At 41.3% G+C, this 18,099-nt stretch overlaps 1 protein-coding gene across 1 annotated transcript; it reads right to left on the reverse strand.

Annotated features, from left to right (window-relative positions):
- Window positions 1-2,692: 2,692 nt before the first annotated feature.
- LOC107375979 (protein FAM53B) lies at window positions 2,693-17,239 on the reverse strand. The gene is made up of 4 exons (XM_015944832.3): window positions 16,980-17,239; window positions 13,703-13,757; window positions 11,558-12,414; window positions 2,693-3,793 (listed from the first exon to the last, which is right to left on the reverse strand). The coding sequence occupies exons 1-4, from the start codon at window positions 17,058-17,060 to the stop codon at window positions 3,452-3,454; spliced, it is 1,335 nt and encodes a 444-aa protein (XP_015800318.3). The 5' UTR covers window positions 17,061-17,239; the 3' UTR covers window positions 2,693-3,451.
- Between the last annotated feature and the right edge of the window lie 860 nt (window positions 17,240-18,099).

An 18,099-nucleotide genomic window follows, 5' to 3' on the forward strand; every position in this document is an offset into this window, starting at 1 on the left:
ACTTAGAGAGCACTGTGTGGGCACCTGTGTGTGTACACGCGCTTGTATAAGGTTTCTCTATAGGAGAATCCAATAGAAAGTGTGAGGGTCCATAGATCTGCCCCCCAAAGATGTGTAGGAGATGGAAGGAGCTCCAAGTCCCAGAGATCCAGATGGACTCACCCTTCTTGACTCACGATGGGGAAAGCTGTTATTGGTTTAGCGTTTAGGTAACAGCAAAGCACGTCTCGGCTAGTAAAAGCTAACCATTAGCATTAGCGACTTCACCACAAAGCAGAACTCCTTCAGGTTTGTGTTATTTGTGGAAACAAAATATCAACATTGCAGAGGAAGTAGTTAGTGGTAGAGTTGCATTGCTGTTAGCCAATCCTAAGCAAAACATCCAAATATCAGGAAATCAAACTCCAAATCCTGTCGTCAGAAGCTCAGCTGTGATGTGGCCCATGTCTAGTTCAAGAAACTGGAGCACCAGAGCTTTGTTTCCCCAGAATATGACTTACAAGGCATTCCTTGCTGCGAGAGACCACTGCAAATATATTGTATAAACAAGTGAATCACACCTTTAAAGAAGTAAACTGATCCAGTGCAGTGATAAAATTCTATATCATTACCATAATGCATTTGTACTTTTTACATGGCGCCTTCAATCCAGAACCAAAACCAATGGACATTCAGAGCATTGAATTATCAGTCAAATGATTTTAGGACTTTCTTCCTCCATCTGTTCATAATTGCTAAAACATTTGAAACACTCTGACCCAAAGTGATGCAGAATGCTGGTCTATGCAATTATTACTTTGAGGCTAAACTATTATAATTCTTTATTATTGAGATGATCCAAAATGTTGCTGCCAGAGTTCTGATGAGTTATGAAGAGGTCAGAAACTCCACCTTTAGTTTCAAACTAATAAATACCAACTCCTTTACACTTTCACTGCTTTATCAAACTGTCCTGTATGCTTTTTCAATTTGATACTTTGAATCTGAGCCGAACTCTGATGAAAGTGAGAAAAATGTGACCTTCATGTCAGTTAAAGATGGAAAGAACTAATAATACACTGGTTCACTTCACTCTAAAGACTGCATGTATATTTGTGGTTGTTTGAGTTTCTAAAAGTAAAATGGAAGGCAGAGATTTCAGTTCTCAGGCTCCTCTTGTGGAACCAAATGAGGCAAACACCCTGTCTACTTCTAAAGGTGTGGAGCGCTCTTTTAATCAATGCAGTGGTCTCTAGTAGGAATTTATGCCTTGTAAGTCATTCTTCCATCACTAATGTTTTATCTCCACAAATAACACAAGCCTGGAGTAGTTCAGCTGTGGTGCAGTTACTAATGCTAATAGTTTGCTTCTATTAGCTGAGAAGTTTTCTGCTGTTTCCTGGACGCTAAACCAACAACAGCTTTCCCTGTCGTGATTCAAGATGGGTGAGTCCATGAATGTTAAGTGACAGTGTAACGTAGATCCGTCAGGCTTTTCAAATCCTAGAATTTCACCGTCTATTTTCTATCAGAAGCTAACGCAGGAGATAGCTGTAGGAGACTATTTTCATGTTCAGCCTGCATGAAAAACTCAAAGTGACCGGTTATAACCAGAAATAAGATTTAAAAAATGGGTTTTCATTGTTCCACAATAAGATACATTTCTGATAAGTATTATAGTTGGGGTTAACTTGGGCTATCCTGGCTCATCCCTTTAGTTACGCTGCTATAGGTTTAGACATACATTTCCCCACTAAGCTGATTTTAATTTCTTGCATCTCTATGTTAACAGTTATTGCTGTCATTGTCTTTGTGGCCTGGTTATTTTTCAAGAGGACTGTCCCAACCCCTTTTGTGTCCTCTCGGACCCTAGTTGGTCATGGCAGGATGCCTTTTCAGAGCCTGGTTCTGCTGAAAGTTTTTTCCAGTAAAAAGGGGAGGATTTTTTCCCAACTGTTGCCCTTTGTTCTTTGCAATTCTGCTTAGGGTCAAAGAGGAGCTGGTTCGCATCCCAGTAAAACAAACGCAGCAGGGACATTACTGGTCCATTTCCTCCGTTCATGGGTAAAATGATAAAACATGCCCATTTATCTCCACATGATCTTATTTCTTTTTAAAACTAGGCTAAAAACAGCATCAATGTTTGCACACCCACTAAAATGCTGGATTACTAGCCAGGATGTATGGGTAATGTAGCTTTAAATTAAACTCATGACAGTTTGAAGTTTGCATTTTAAGCTAAACCACAATAGTCTCATCTGGCATCTCCAAGAAATGAAAAAGATCTCCTTAAAAACTCACACAGAGCACTCAAACAGGAGCCTATGGGATAAAGGTCATGAAGCTCTTCCACCACCACCTGTTCTGTCTGACTGGTGGATGAGACATCCATCTGTTGCACCACTATCAGTTAAGTTAGTCCTTCAGACTCACAAACATGAGACCAAACCTAACAATCTGCAGAAAAGTGCATTTAAAAGGTTTCATGCAAAGAAAAAAAGAACATTATATTAACCGCAAAAAAATTTCATCAAATGTGTTGTTGGAAGAAAAAAAAAAAGAGTAGGTCCCAAATTAATCTGCTGTGTTGTGCAGGAAGTGATTGTGGGGGAGTGGGTGCAGCTTCTTAAGCTGGGTACTTTGTTGCGAAGTCAAACTTTCAGAATAGAATCAGCCTTTCACAGTCTTCTTTATCAAAAAGAAACCAGACATGTAAGTGCGGATGTGAATTTATTTCCATTCTGTTAAAAGAAAGGCCACGCAACCTCGCTCCTTCACAAACAAGAGCATAACGTTCGTAGAAAAATACACACACGGCTGTTTGAACTCCGCAGAGATTCAGTGTTTGATTCAAATGTACACGTTGCATATGAATGTCAGAGACAGTGGCTTTCAGTGAGGCAGGTTTCCTGAAGATAACTACAAGAAAAAGCATCCAAAAGAAGGCACTTTTCATATTTTGAACACTTGTTAAAGCTTATTGAGCCTACATTCAAACAAAAAGGTTTACACGTGTGCAAAAATAAAAAAATAACAGGAAAGACTAAGCCAAACTCTGAGAATACACTTTTTTAACCCCAACTTCTAATTACTTTTTTAAGAACATTGGAGCTGAATAAGGGAGAGCCCAGCTACTGGTACAGTACTACAAACCTAAGATGAGCTAACGTTGGAAAGTTCACAAGGTTAGAAAGACACAGTGAGAATCAGGAAGATTTCTTTAAGACAAACCCTCAATTTCCCACTCCTGAGTTCAGTAAATTCAAAAACAAAGAACACTCCTTTTTCAATTAAGCAGAAAGAACGTTCAAGGCATTTGTGTCATTAGGAAACCAACCTTTAGCAACATGTTTTCTCAGTCTTTTCAACAACTTTCCCTTTCAAAACCAACCATCGAGTTTCTTGCAGCACATGGTCATCTTTTGTGATTTTCTCTGACAGATCTCACAGACTTAAAATCTTCCAAAAGTGTTCAGTTTCTTTCAATCTGGTCGAGGTCCAGCTCTCCTCCAAGCTGGAAAATGTCCTTATGTGTTCCACAATCTCCCTTCCAGAGGGTGCGTTTACTGTCCAGAATGCCCGCAGGAGATCCCGGTGGCGAGTCCACGCTGCAGGCGGAATCACTATCCACCTCTTCATAGGAAGAATCCTCTTCGTCGTCGTCTACCATCTCTCGCGACTCCAGGCCCAGCTCGGACACAGCCGTGAAGGCCATCTCTGACTGGCCGGAAAACTCAAAGGAGGGCAGGCTCGACTGGAAGCCGTCGCAGGCTGAGAATCCAGGGCAGCTTAAGCTTTGGAAGGTCTGAAGTTTCTGGATGAAGGAAACAAGAGAAAAAATAAAATGAATGTTTTTGTGCACCTCAAGTCAAACCCAAAGTTTGACTGGGCAAATCTGAGGTCAGGTTTTCCCAGAAAGTTAGAATAGGATTGGGTTTCTGTTTGGACGACCCAACGCCGGCATTCCCTCTCATCGCCTGCATTCGAACATGTAAACACAAGCACACACAGGAGCCACTTAAGATCATACACAGAGCTCTAAACCATGAAAACATGTTGGGAAAAGCTGCCAACCGCATAAAGGTACCTGTTGTCAGAGTGTGGTCTGGTTTTATTCACGACTAGAAGCCAGCCTAAAACACAAACCCCTGGTCTTATTTAAGCCGCGGTTGTTCAGAGAGGCTGTGACGTTTATCTTCTATTCGTACACTTCAGGGAGAGTCAGGTAGCATGCAAGTAAACAATAGGCTGCATTCTTCCACCCTAAACTTGACCTTAAACAGATCCAAATAAAGAAAGCCGTCTGCTTTCATGCTCTCCTTTCACCTTTGCATCCGCTCAGCAACAAAAGAAAGGCAGTCGTGGCGTGCAGTGAAGGGGTTAATGATCTCTGGAGTGCCCCCAGCAGCAGATGTTGGAGGCATGGAGGTGAATAGAGATGAGGTTTTTCTCCTGAAAGCTTTGGCTTAGATGACAGACACCTGTAATGTTGTCGAGCATGTGTTAGGACATGGAATCTGCTGTTAGGAGTGTAGCTTCCCTCCCCCTCCTTCTGCAGGATGAAAGAGAAAATTGCAACGTAGGAGTTTTGCTGTCTGGGTTTGAAGCTTTACTTCTTTCTGCTAAATATATTTTATGACGCCTCATCTGCAAATGCTTAAGGTGATCATGTGAAGAGTGGGAGGTTTTCGCTGTAGTTACACCACTGGAGTGGAAAAGGGGATTTCTGAGCTCCCAATACTGTTCAACCCCGAGTATTGCCCCACTACTAATTATCACAGAGTGGGAGGGGACGAAAGCAAAGAAAAGAGGGAAAGGGGCAGCCTCCACACACAATATGCTTTCTATAAAAACTACCGAGGCGGACGGGGCTTTGTGGAGGGTGTGCTGGTAGTCTGGGAGGAAGGGGGACAGCAGGGTTGGATTTCTGCAAGGTTTTCAGCTTTCAAATGAAATACATCAATGCACGCGAACACATCACTGCTACCTCACACATGGACTCTCGGGCATCACTAGAAATAAAGTTTTCAACTGATCTTTTCAGGAAATGTAGATATGTTCAGCAAAAGAACTCTGTTCCCGACTTACTTACAGAGCAGAACAAACTACAATCTCAAGGATTTGCTTAGGTATAGTTCCATCATTGGATTTCTAATGCATTTAACGTACAGCAAACACCAGAAAATGAGAAGAACTGTTGTAAATGAAGCAACTTTGGTCACAGCACAATCATCATACCTCCTGGGAGTCATGCATTCATTCTCAAAAAGCCTTTTTCAAACATTATGGTAATGTGCTGTACCTGTAGGAGGTGCTAATGCTCCTTGCACATTGGTTGCCCGCCGCCATTAAAATGAGAAGTAGAAGAAGTGTGCAGGACAACCATCGACATGAATAACTCAGTCACATTTCACTTTTCCTGCTCCACTACTGCAAATGACAAGATCCACTAGCGGAACGTCGGGTTAATTTTACCAGGTAGCATGTCTCCATTTCACAAAGCTGGCTCAAATTAACCATTTTCCGGACCATTTCAGGAATCTACTGAGTACCTGATCAGGGTTATGTTCTTGGAATGACCAGGTAAGGTTGCTAAGCGGAACATATGTTTTGCTTATACTGATAGGTTGTTGCCAAACAACCGGCATGAGTTAATCAAAAGGTGAAGTGAAATGGAAGGAAAATAAATAAAGCAGTTTTCCAGCCGCTTTAAAATAGTTGTTTTTGAACTCCCAACACCTAAAAATATAGCAGAAATCCCACCCACAAAGCAAAGAGCACCGTAAAAGACGGGTGATTCTTCTGGTCATAAAGCGTCTCCTTTACAGGGAACTTTGACGGACTAAAACTTTTAATTTGATCAGTTTCCATAGATGCCTGTTGGTGTTTTTTGAGATAAAGAACGATTGGTAGTGGCTAGGGCATGAACAACATATATGTTTGTCACATGTAGCATCACAGATCATGTTTACATTTCAAGCCTTGAAAGTAAAAGTCACCGGGGGGTTGTGCGTTCTCGGTGTAGGCCCCGGGGCATTGAGTTTCCTTTAACTGTGCGCCAGTCAACTTCTCTGCTAGCTTTTAGGCCCCGTTTGAAGACACATGTTTATGTCAAGGCATTCCAACAGTAGATGTCACAGCGTGGCATCATTCCCTTGTATGTAATGTGGCCTTTTTCATTATAAAGTTTTATGCCCTTACGGCTGTTTTACACTATTATTTGTACCCGTTGCCTGCTGTATTTCCCAGCACCATGGGCATCCGATAAGGTAGCTAAAGGGGCTTTACAAATAAAGTGAAATGTAAAGATTATCTTATATTTGATGTAAACATGATATATTGTGTTATCCCAGAGGGGGGACAATTTATTTTAAAACTGTATGTTGCTTAAAGACTCAGAATGTTAATACAAGGTTTAACCAACATCTAGTATATTTCTTTAATTTAGAGCTGCTTCAAACTGGCACTTTAGAAAAAATGTGATTAAGATCAAGAATGTATGATATGAAAACATTTATTGTGATCAAGTTTTTGTGCCGTATCATCCAGGCATACCTGAGATGCACCAAAACACTAATGAAAGTTAAACAGAAGAAGACAACAAAAACATAAAGAGCACAACTAATTGAAAAACTTGAGAAAGTGTGCATGTTCAGCTATACAACTCGTTACTCAGTTTGAAAAATAGTTCAAAAATCTTGTTTTGTGCTTCTAAAGCTTTTGTACAGCCGTGTACAGTGCACATGTATGCACATATGTACACGGCTAGTCAAAGCATGTTGAAATACACATAAAGAAGATGCACCTTAAGACTCCCAGCTAGATGTTGTTACGAGCCTTCAGGGCTTCACACTCAGCTATGATAAACATGTCTGCTATCCAAGAAATGAAGTGGAGGGGGGCAGCCCAAACATGGGCCCGCAGGCTGATATAAATGGAGGCAAGAGAAGTTTGATTGCCAGCTTCTCTGCTAAAGTAAAACTTTTAGTCGTTCTGACTTTTTTTCCCGTGAGAGCATACAAGCATTTGCACATCTACACCTTCGGTTTGCTCAACACGCCCTCTTTTTACCACTCTTTAACTGCCGACCCAGTGAAGATTGCCCTTATTTGTTAGACGTATACCTGACTCTTGTTATCGAGTGACCAGACTGACCTCACACAAGCGGTTTCCTGAAAAGGTACGCCACATGAACAGTCCTTCAGCAAATCTCACACACACACACACACACACACACACACACACACACACACACACACACACACACACACACACACACACACACACACACACACACACACACACACACACACACACACACACACACACACACACACACACAGTGTGGAAAAACATCACCACGCCAACGTGGAAGGGCAGCCAGGGATAAAAACAAGACAGTGGATTGAGGAGTGAGCATGCTCTGCCGACAAGGAGGATATTCATGGAATTTTAGGGGTGGCAGCACGTAAATCCCTGCAGTACTCAAGTTATAGCCAATTAGTATTGCATGCATCCCCAGAATTCACACCTGCCTTCACTGACGTGGCAAAGGAATCTATAAAGACCAAATTACACCGTGTTCCACTGACAAAACATGCCAGAGACTTGATCCCTCACAATCATTCAACTCCAGAACCACAAACGCATCTAAAATAAAGTCAAACAAGATTCTGATCCTTCCAGTACATTTGCATTTAGGTTTGGTGTTCCACTTCCTGTATTCATCCACTCAACTACAAAACACAAGGACAATGATGTAAACCCCATTTATCAACGGCCTGGAACAAGGAAGCGGGTACTATTTCAGATTGACAGTTTGATTTGACACACCCTTTTCACGAACGTCCCTGTGACGAACGGACATGAACAGTTGGCATTTCAAAGTTTATTTAAACTTTCATTCTCACTGAAACCAACCCTAAACAAATGTAAACATGTATTTCTACCATTTGTGTTAGTTGTACCAAATCAGCGTACGGTCTGACTGGAAATAAATCCATTTGCAGTTGGCTTTGTGGGGGCATCAACAATGGACAAATGCTTCAGGTGAGAATCCCTGTTGGTTTTGACCAAGCCCCCACAATGCGGCTCAAACATTGAGGCCAGCCCGGAAGTACCAAAAAATGCAGTTCCACCCTCATCCGCTGGGGGCTGGTGTCAGAAGCGAGCAAATCCTCATTGACTCCCATGTTAAAAATACCAATTTCACAGCAGAAATAAACATGTTTACAGCCTGGTACCAAAACATCTTTTTTGTTTAAATGATCTAGTTTACACTCATGACAACTCTGAGGGGGGTGAATTTTTTTCTCACTCTTCTGTTTAAGTGTATTAAAAGCCTAAAATTCTGTATAATTAATGAGCATCAGACCCACGTGACCACAGAGCTAGCTCCGTGGAAAGGCCTCAGTAGAGCCTCGGTCTGGCTTGGAAACTGCTCCGGGATTTTGAGTCTCTGTGTTTGTGTATTCTTTTTTGGATATTTTTTGTGCAATTGTTGGACAAAATGACTTGCTGTGGCATTAATTGCACTAATAGAGCGTCCAAGGAGTCTCCACTTCATTTTTTTCGGTAAGTAAAATTATATTTATGTATTTTAGGTCACTGCCGAGCTGAGCATAAATTTTAACATGTACTGTTTAACCATGAAATTTAAATGTAATAGGGTAAAACCCAGTGCATTTAACATAATGCTGCACTTTAGAAAATGGGTTGAAATATAACATGTTGGTGGAGCTGGGTTCCGACTATCGGCTTGTGGAACTCTCGGGAGACCGATGTTTTCCACCCGGTTCTCCCCTCCCCGCAGCTTGGCGCATCTCTGTCTGATCATGGCTTCTGTCTGCTGCGCGGGCTGCTGGCTTGTGGAGTTCTGGGATGGAAACCTTTCCACCCAGTTCTCCCCAGTGGCAGCTCTGCATCTCAGATCGCAGCAGCGCTTGTCTGCTGTGCGGCTGCCGGCTTGTGGAGCTCTCGGAGACCTCTGTGTTCCACCCGGTTTTACCCAGCGGTCAGCCCGGCGTATCTCTGACTCAGAAGCTCTGGTGTTGTGCACAGTTAACTCCAGTTGTAGCTAGGTTGCTACCTCCGTTAGCTTAGCTCCCACTTCCGCATTAGCTTTGGTTTAGCTTGTAGCTAGTTCGACCGGATGTCGTCAGCTGATCCCAGCCTTACAGCCCCACCCTCAGCTCCTCCTCTCTTCCCTTTTGTGGAATTGTCTGGGCTTGACGGAACCTGTGACACGGTCAAAATGGCGCTGGTGGCCACCTCCCATTTGGCCTCAAAAACGTGTTATTGGAGTCTATGGAAATGAATTGTCCAGTATATTTATGTCGATGGTTTTGACTGATATGTTTTATTACTATAAGGATAGCAACAACTGATGCATCAAATATGTGTTTAAAAACAAACAGGCGTGAAAACTATAAATTTGTGATTTAAAGACAAATAAACCAATCAGTGGCAAGCATTTGCTGCAGAAAAACGAGTACTTTTTAAACTTCTTACACTGCTACGAAAACAGACACAGAACAGATAAGATTAATCATTCAACAACTGCTTCCAGGACTTTTGAGGATTACGTTTAAGTGAGAAATTATAACTTTGTTTAATATCCAAAATAAAACCAAACACTCTAGCTCTAAACTAGTCATTACAGATAGGGCTGGACGATATAGATAAAAAGCATATAGATTTAAAAAAAAAAATTCATATTTATTGATAAATAATTACTGATAAATATAAAAAAAATGTAGAAAACATATTTTAAGTGCAGAAATGGCCATTTAATGTCATTAATTTATGATAAAACAAGTTGTTTATGTTACCAAAATCGATTTTTAAAAAGACTATGCAAGTTATCCAACTTTTTTTTTTGATCTACGGTAACCTTTTTACGGGACAGTTTCTTCCACCGCTCCTTGGTTTGAGAGGGGGGGCTTGGTGACAGAGCGTGCCTGGGTCTGTGTTTTTGATTGGTTGGTAGTAAGTATTGACTCGAGTATTAAGCTACCCAATAGACTATAATAGAAAAAGAAACTTTTTATTGACTCATTTTATTTCTATCGCCCTGTATGTCTATCGATCAATACATATTTTTATTGAATTATTGCCCAGCCCTAGTTATAGACTAATAAACTGCACAGACATATTATGTTTTTAGTGCACCAATATTAATTAAATGTGTTGTAAATTATAATTTGGTACATCATTCCCTGCCAGCACGCATGATGGTGAGAAAGTACACAGTTACAGCAGCACACCTGAGATAAATGATCCTACCTGTGCAACCAAACTGGTTTCAACAAAGCAGACTGTAGTTTCACAAGCAGACATTCTCCAAAACCAAGGCAGAAAAAAAAACCTGCCTCCCTCTCAGAACAGATTTCTGAGGCAATCAGTAGAGAAAATGCAGAGATAGAACTGACTCCATGTGTGTATGTTCATGTATTTATGTGTGTATAGATGTGTAATCAGTGTGCTTGAGTCCCTACCCCCCTTTTAGCATCTGGCATGGCTACAGGAAACATGCCTGCTAGGGTCCATTACCCAGGTCTAGTTGATCCAGCCTTGGCTGAGTCCTGAGGGTGAGTGGCTGGGAACATGACTGCTTTTGTAAAAGGAAGGGAGGGGAGACGGATAAACTGATGATCCTTGCTAATCAAAGAAGAGGAAAAGGAAAAATTCCCCTGACAAGAGGTCCTATGGGAGACCATTTTAGCTCACGTTATAAAACGTGTTATTCAGGGCAACAAAGTTAGGGCAGACATGAGCAATAATTTGATTCTGAGTCATTAAATAACACCTTAATATGCTTTGGCTCCAATACAGCAGATAATTTAAATGAAATAATCAGACAAAAGAAAAGGGCCAGGCTCTGTAAAGCCTCAGAGGATTATCAAGCATGTACATGTCTTTAAAGGGTTTGTCCTGGGGTCACCTATACTCCCTGACTGTTCCCCTGCTTCCTCTGACCTTACAAAAGAACAAACAAACTCTAGACACGGGGAAGGTAATACAGCGCTGAGTGTACCAACACATCCCTACAGCTAATCACCTTTTGTTCCTTCAGCTGCCTGACAGGAGACAGAATGCATAAAGATAAAGAATGAAGCTCCACAAATGACCATGTAAAGTCCACTCTTTGGACAAGTTGACTAAGGAAATGATAAACCAGAGCCTGGCTTGCTAGAGCGTAATACTAAGCAGTATAAACAAACATGAGGAATGCTTCTTTAGCAGAGAGCACCACTCCAAGGGATGAAGTGCGGGAAGTCTGAGGCCTCTTAGCCCTGAAAGCCTTGGACTGACGACCCAGAAAACTTCCTTCAGCTTGATTTAATCCCGTCTAGTCAAACTCGGAAACAGCAAAGACGGTTATATTTAGGAATGTCTTTGAACTTCCCTTTGGCCTGTGTGGCATTTTGTTTTCAGTATCAGGCTAAATGCAATAAACTTAATTCATTTGCAGCATTTAATTCCGATCAGAAGTAAACAATTTGAATCTAGTCAAATAAGAGTTGCATCCAAATGAACGTCAGCCAGTTGGAGCTTGCCTTTGTGTGTCTCAACTAACCTGAGTCATCTTTGCCAAGTCCAGGGAGGGACGCTGCTCCTGGGCATCCTCTGGTCTTCTGCGCTTCATAGCAGTTTTTTTGTCGTTCAGCACGCATGGCTGGGACCTGCTCCGAGATAGACGCCCTTTTTTCACACTTCCCTTTGCAGCTCGTCTCCCCAGCTCTGGGGTAGAGTCTGGAGAGCTGGTCTCTGATGCCTCCTCTCTCTGGAGTTCTGTCAGACTAATCTGCTCGTGTGAAAGCGAGAGGGGTCTGAGGAAGACGTGGGATTGGTGGTGATTATGAGGAGGGAAAGGGGAGGTAGGAGACAATGGAGAGGCAGTGAACTGAGGGTGGAGAGGCAGCTGCTGGTTGAAGAATGGCAGGTCCACGGTTCCATCTGAATGTATGCTTGAGCGTGAGGGCAAGCTAAAGCTGGAGCTGCGCTGCATGGTGGGAAAATGCCCACCTCCTGCTGGTTTGACACTTCCTCCACTGAGACACCTACGCTTCTCCACTGCTGTCCACACTCGAGAACCTTGGGGCCTCCAGGATGAGCGGAAGCCGGCGAATTCATCAGAAAACGACAGGGAGCGGCACTGGCGTTTGCTTGGGGGAGCTGTAGGAGCTTGGCTGGTGGATGTGGCGGTGTAATGTGCAGAAGTGGACGTCAAATGGGTGCAGATCGGGCCACTGCCAAGAGTTAGATCTCTAATCAGACTGGTGATAGCGGTGGCACTGCCTGGCTCCTTGGTCCAATGCTGGCTCACAGGTTCAGGCATCACATCCCACAGGCTCTCCAGGCTGGAATCGGACTGACATGGAGTTTTCTGTTGGATGGCACAGCTCCGCCCCAAGTCAAACCATCTGTCTGCCTCTGAAATGATCAACGTGTAAACTCATAAGAAACTCTAAAGACAATGAAAAGTTTCATTAGGTTGATGAAAGAACTATTTTTCACGCCCTAATAATAAGAATTGCTAACTGGAAGTATTGGACAGGATAACTGCTATAAGGCCAAGCCATTTGGAGAAGTAAAGATTGATTGTTGTCACTTTAACTGCAAAGAAACACAGAAACAAATAAAGTACAAAAGTAACTCATTCCCTTCGAATTTGTCCTAAAATGAATGGCAACACTATGTTTAAGAAATACTGAAAATCAACGAACCATTTAAACTAGTGCTGCTCATGTGTGACTGTAACAAAACCTTCATAACAAATAAAGATGCTCATTAGACTAAAAGAGTCATGGAAGGAGCATTTAAAACAGACTATAATCAATTATTTAGTAAAAACTAACAATTTGAGATGAAAGTTTATTATTTTGAAGAGTTTGTCACAACTGTATCTCAAGATCTTAGAGCAGCTAGCCTAGATGGCTTCAAATGAAACAGCTGACAGAAATGTGTTCTATCATCATTAGTGCAGGAGTCCATCAGACAACTGTAGATTATATGCTGACAGGAAAATAATGCAAAGTCAGAAACTGAGCCAAATGTGTAGGACTTGAACATCCTGGGGCTCTCAGTAAAAAAAGGCGCCCCTTTCTGATCTCAATCTCATCCTCTGTGTCTCTAAAAGTTTGGCATGCTACTCCCAGACTCGTGGACTGAATTCTCTGTTTTGGGCGGACAAACAATGCACGGGGGCTACAGTGACGACCGGACAGGAATGTTAGAAAAACAAGCTCGACAAAAGGCGACTCGGACGAACTTCAAAAAGCCAACCTCATAAAAAGCAAAAAGAAAAAGTGCTGACGGAGTTGATGGTGGCAAAAGCCTGCTAGGCTGCTGCCTGCTTTGTCCCTTTACAAGAAAAGATGCGTGTATTTACAGTAGCTCGTCTTTTAACACAGGGAGTAATTACCGTAACTCTCAAAGAGCCAAAGAAAAATTGTTGACATAGGCAACAGCATATTCAATTACAGTTCCCTCCCATGAGAATGCTGTGCAACGTTGTATAGAGGCAGGTGCACCCTTATCATGAAAGGGGCATGAAGGACAGATGGAGAAAGGGAGAAGTGAGAGACTGAGCGTGACGGTTATAGTTGGGGTCATGACCTTCACGGTCCAACTTATTAAAGGCACTAGAGGCAATATATGATGATATTACATTTGTGCAAAGAATCAATTTAACATTTTAATGGAAGCAAGAAGAACTTACCCACAGTTCCACAGGAGAAGAGGGTGGTCCCTCTGCTCATGATCTGGAGATCACTCTGTGGAGGAGATCAGAGTCAATAGGAATAGAGCAAAACATGAAAAAGTAAACACAAACATATCTGGTAATCATTCAATTATGGGTTAGTTTTGATAAAATGTGAAAAAGGTTTTTACAAAAACTCCAAATTTGCTGTTTTGATATTAAAAATTGTGTAGATCTATTTTCATAAGCCCGGGCCACATTGTGGGTTTTTTGGCCGTCCTACACAAATCTCTTGTTGTGAACAGGATTGTGACATAGACTGTGATGGGGAGGGTGATTTGCAGGTCTGACCGGCCCAGTGACAGATTGAGCACTCTCATGACCAAATCCAACCTCCAACAGTTTTCAAGCAGTGTCAGAAAACCTACGAATCCTTTCTGCAATTGACCACCGAAAATACACCCGAAGTGTCATGAAAAATTAGTGATGAGAGTACAATGAGAAAGTGGCAATATTAGTAGCAGGAGGTTACATGCAAGTCCATGTGGACCACTTCTTTTGGAGTCTAACAAAAGAAATATTAACGTCAGCATTTCTTTATCGTTGTCTGGTATCTATTGGCTTTTAGTGACATTTCCAGGGATGCTCCAATCCGATCACATGATTGGAAATCTGGTCCGATCACGGGTTGTAATCGAGTGGGAAAGATTGCATTTAACCATATAAAACAACAAACGTTACTTTTGAAGTTCAAGAGATTTTCAAATGGAATAACAATGGCTTGGTTTTAAACTCAACAAGTTCCTCTACATCAGCCATAAAGTCCCACAGTTTAAGGTAATCTGGGAATTCAGATGCCATAACATGTAGCTGTTAGCTAACAAGCTAATGCAGAGCATACGTAATGCCTCCAGAAAGAAAATGTCTATTTTGGATTTATTTTAAAACGGAAAGCAAAGGGAGTGCAATAGACACGTGTAATGTGTGCAAACTGGGCATTTAGGGTGGAAAAGGTAGTACTGCGTTCAACACTATGAAACGGATGCACCACCTTAAAAGAAAAAAAACTAACCCTTCTCAGTTCACTGCAACAATTTAGATAAGCCAGCCGACACTACGTGAAAAAAAACAAAGCAAAAAAAAAAAAACAAGAAATTGTCTACGGACAGCAAAAATGCCAAGATAGCAGTATATTTATCACAATAGATGAGTGTCTGTGGTTTTGCAGTCTCCTTGAGTCTAGGTTTGATGCAGACTGAGACACCCCAGATGTAAAACAGAACGCTACCATAGGTCATTCATCCCCTCTGCAGTGAGTGTCTAACTCCTAGGTTAAAGTTGTGCTAGCATTATCATGGTACACAATAACATCAAAACAATGCTCAGTATGTGTTCTATACTCGTGTAATACCAGATTTACATAGTATGACTGTATAGTTCTGGAACCCACGTTTAATTTTTATTTGTGGTTTTTAGTGGTCAAAGGTTACAATAATAGCTTACTGCCTATGTGTATTTACATGCACCTGTACTATTATTTTTCTTTTGACTAATTTTCTAAGTGCATGTGCTGCTGCTACAACAAGTGTGGGAACAATAAAGTCTATTCTACTCAATCTGCTTTCTCTTTCTAACTTTACAGACACAGCATCACTTCAGGTGTTTTGTAGAAAGCAAAGACCCTGCTGCTGACCATCATGTGCCATGTCATCCCTGTCACACACCCAGTAAACAATTTGAAATATGAGCGACAAGGCTTCTTTTACAAATATTCTTTAAATTCACACATTTCTTATTAATGTACTTCCTGAACGAGTGAGGTTTTATGGTAGATAAACTAAAGAAATGACATAAATGCAGTAAGGCTCCTAACGGGAGCAAACCGAAGAGCTCACATCACTCCTATTCTAATGTCTCTACACTGGTTACCCACTAACTTTATGACTTTATTTTTCAGATTTTAATCTATTTCTGTTTTAAGATCATTATGATTTTTTGGCTTCATGTTTTGTTTATTTTAATCTATGTGAAGCACTTTGTGTTTCTAGGTCGGATGAAAGCCATATAAATAAAATGTACTTACTTATACCCGTTTTCTTAATGCATTTCTAAAGTATTGGATCAGGACTCTTTATCGGCAGATTTTTTAAACCATATGACTCGGATCAGGAGCCAAAAATGTGAACGGAACATCCCTAGATGTTTGCGTATATTTGAGTATTCTTGTGACGTTAGCATGTCATGCTAAAGCGCCAAAAAATGCACAGTGAAGCCCGGGCTTAAGCCAGTCTAATTTTCTTCCAGGTGCATAAAACTAGCAGAAAATTTTCATAGCAAAACATATTCCTTAAACTTACACCACACCTGGTTCTAAATCTCCCATTATTAGCTGAAGTTATAAATATGTTTTTATAACAAAGATATTTATCTTCTCTTAGGTTTTCTTTAAGACTGAGTGGTGCTGGTGGCTGTACAGAGAAGAAAAATAAAAATGCATTCCTGACTCACCTTGGGGTTATTGCAACAACAAAAGAGATGTTTTCTGGGATACAGGTCAATGAAATAACACACAGAGCTGGTACACTCACACCTCGCTGCTTAGTAGGAGTAACAAAGCAGATGAAGTCTAAACTAAAAACAGTCCACCAGCTTCATTATCTTCACAGTGTCAGCGTAGCAGCAAGATGAAAGTAAACGGCTCTGATTTTAGAAGTGAAACCAAAGTGTTAAGGTGGCATGTCACCAACAAGCCACACTACCGCAATGTTTTTTATCATTAACACATACTTTTATGTATCTGCATTGGTGATGTGAAGCTAAATATACAAGAGGCCCTTTGTACTTTTATTTTTAAACTTAGTGTAGAAAAGACTTTAATATTTCAGCTTAAAGTGACGGTTTGGCTGGTTTTGCTGGGTCGGACAAGCCATCATCTCCTCATATCAAACATAAACTCACTTTCTCTAAACTGAGGCAGAACGATTATGATATTTATAACTTTTACACAAGCAAACTTTAGGGTGGTAAAATGTATTTTTAACACTCAAAAGTGTAAAAAGCTTTTACTAATGTTGTCATTTGTAGAAGAGAATCTCATCAGGTCGTAGAACATCTTATCTAAGTGCGGAAAACAAAGTAAAACAGCAGCTTTCTTTTCATTTTGACCTTATAAATAAAGCCACCACACTATGGCATGCCCACCGATACCATCTGACCACCTTGGTAGTGACTTCAGTAAAAAGTCTTAATGACCAGATTCTTTTCAGACAGGCTGAAAGGGTATATTTTCTCTCACCGGCCGCCTCTCGGTGCTCTTGGACGTTACATCATTGACACCCTTCTTCTTTTCCAGTGTTTTTGAGAAAATGATCACCATGGTAAAAGGCAGCTCCACTCCAGGGTGTTCAGGTGCAGCAAAAGGCCACAGGCAGCCATATTACATGAGGGGGGAATGCATATAGCGCATTTGGGTGAAGCGGATCAGCAACTGATGTCCTCCCATCTGAAGCGCGGCGCTGATGAAGACAGTGGAGGTAGGAGTGTATCTGTCAATGCTTCAGCTGATCCCTGTGGTAAAACAAAAGGTGGAAAAAAGAGAATATAAATACTAATTAGCCCAATTTTATTTATTTTTTATTAAATTAACAGTTTTCCCAGTTTTGTAGACTCTGGGAGTTGCATTTTGGTACTTGTGAAACAAATCCAGCATTCCAGCTGAAACAAACTAATAAAACCAGATTATTTAATATAAATTAAATAAACACCCTATTTTAAAGTCCTCCTGTAAAGAGCACGCAAACAGATGTTAGTGGGCAAAATCTGTATTTAAGGATGTCATCCCTACATGAACGGAGAAGAAAAAGTATTTCAAAGCGTACTAAACCATATGTTTGTGTCGCATTTCAGGCACATATCCGAGTGAAACAGCTCATCCCTAGGCCAAAACACAGTTCCCATTGGGATCATTTTAACAGCTAGCACTAGATGAAAACCCCAACGCGGGGCTGACATATGTTTTTCCATTCGACCTTTAACACCCTGACACTTAAAGCAGTGTTACCACTCAACTATCAGAACAGCTACACACCCATGAAACTACCGTCTTGGTAAGAAAAACACTGCAATATTCTCAACTGCTTCCTCATCTTCGTAAATAACAGAAGCACCTAAACATAGGGGAATCCAAACATGCTCAAACGCAAGGCAGAGGTTAACAAATCCCGGAAAATAAAATGAAAAATACATCACTCACGTCAAATGACCATAGATGTGGCAAGTAAACCCGAACAGTGGAGGAACATGAATGGAGACGCGGTTGCATGCACCCGCATTCGGCAATGCAAAACTGCTATAAACGCCGCTCTTTAAAAACTTGTGTGTTTTGCAGATGGTGTCCGTGTGTTGCTCTGTTCTGT

This window comes from Nothobranchius furzeri, chromosome 12 (assembly GCF_043380555.1).
Source record: "Nothobranchius furzeri strain GRZ-AD chromosome 12, NfurGRZ-RIMD1, whole genome shotgun sequence".
In the NCBI taxonomy this organism is placed as follows: Eukaryota; Metazoa; Chordata; class Actinopteri; order Cyprinodontiformes; family Nothobranchiidae; genus Nothobranchius; species Nothobranchius furzeri.

What these genes read in the sequence shown, in the direction of transcription:
- LOC107375979 (XM_015944832.3), bottom strand. Translation starts at nt 17,060, where the DNA reads ATGGTGATCATTTTCTCAAAAACACTGGAAAAGAAGAAGGGTGTCAAT. An exon ending in CTTCTCCTGTGGAACTGTGG is followed by an intron (nt 12,415 to 13,702) that starts GTAAGTTCTTCT and finishes TGATCATTTCAG; the next exon opens with AGGCAGACAGATGGTTTGAC. An exon ending in ACTTGGCAAAGATGACTCAG is followed by an intron (nt 3,794 to 11,557) that starts GTTAGTTGAGAC and finishes TCCTTCATCCAG; the next exon opens with AAACTTCAGACCTTCCAAAG.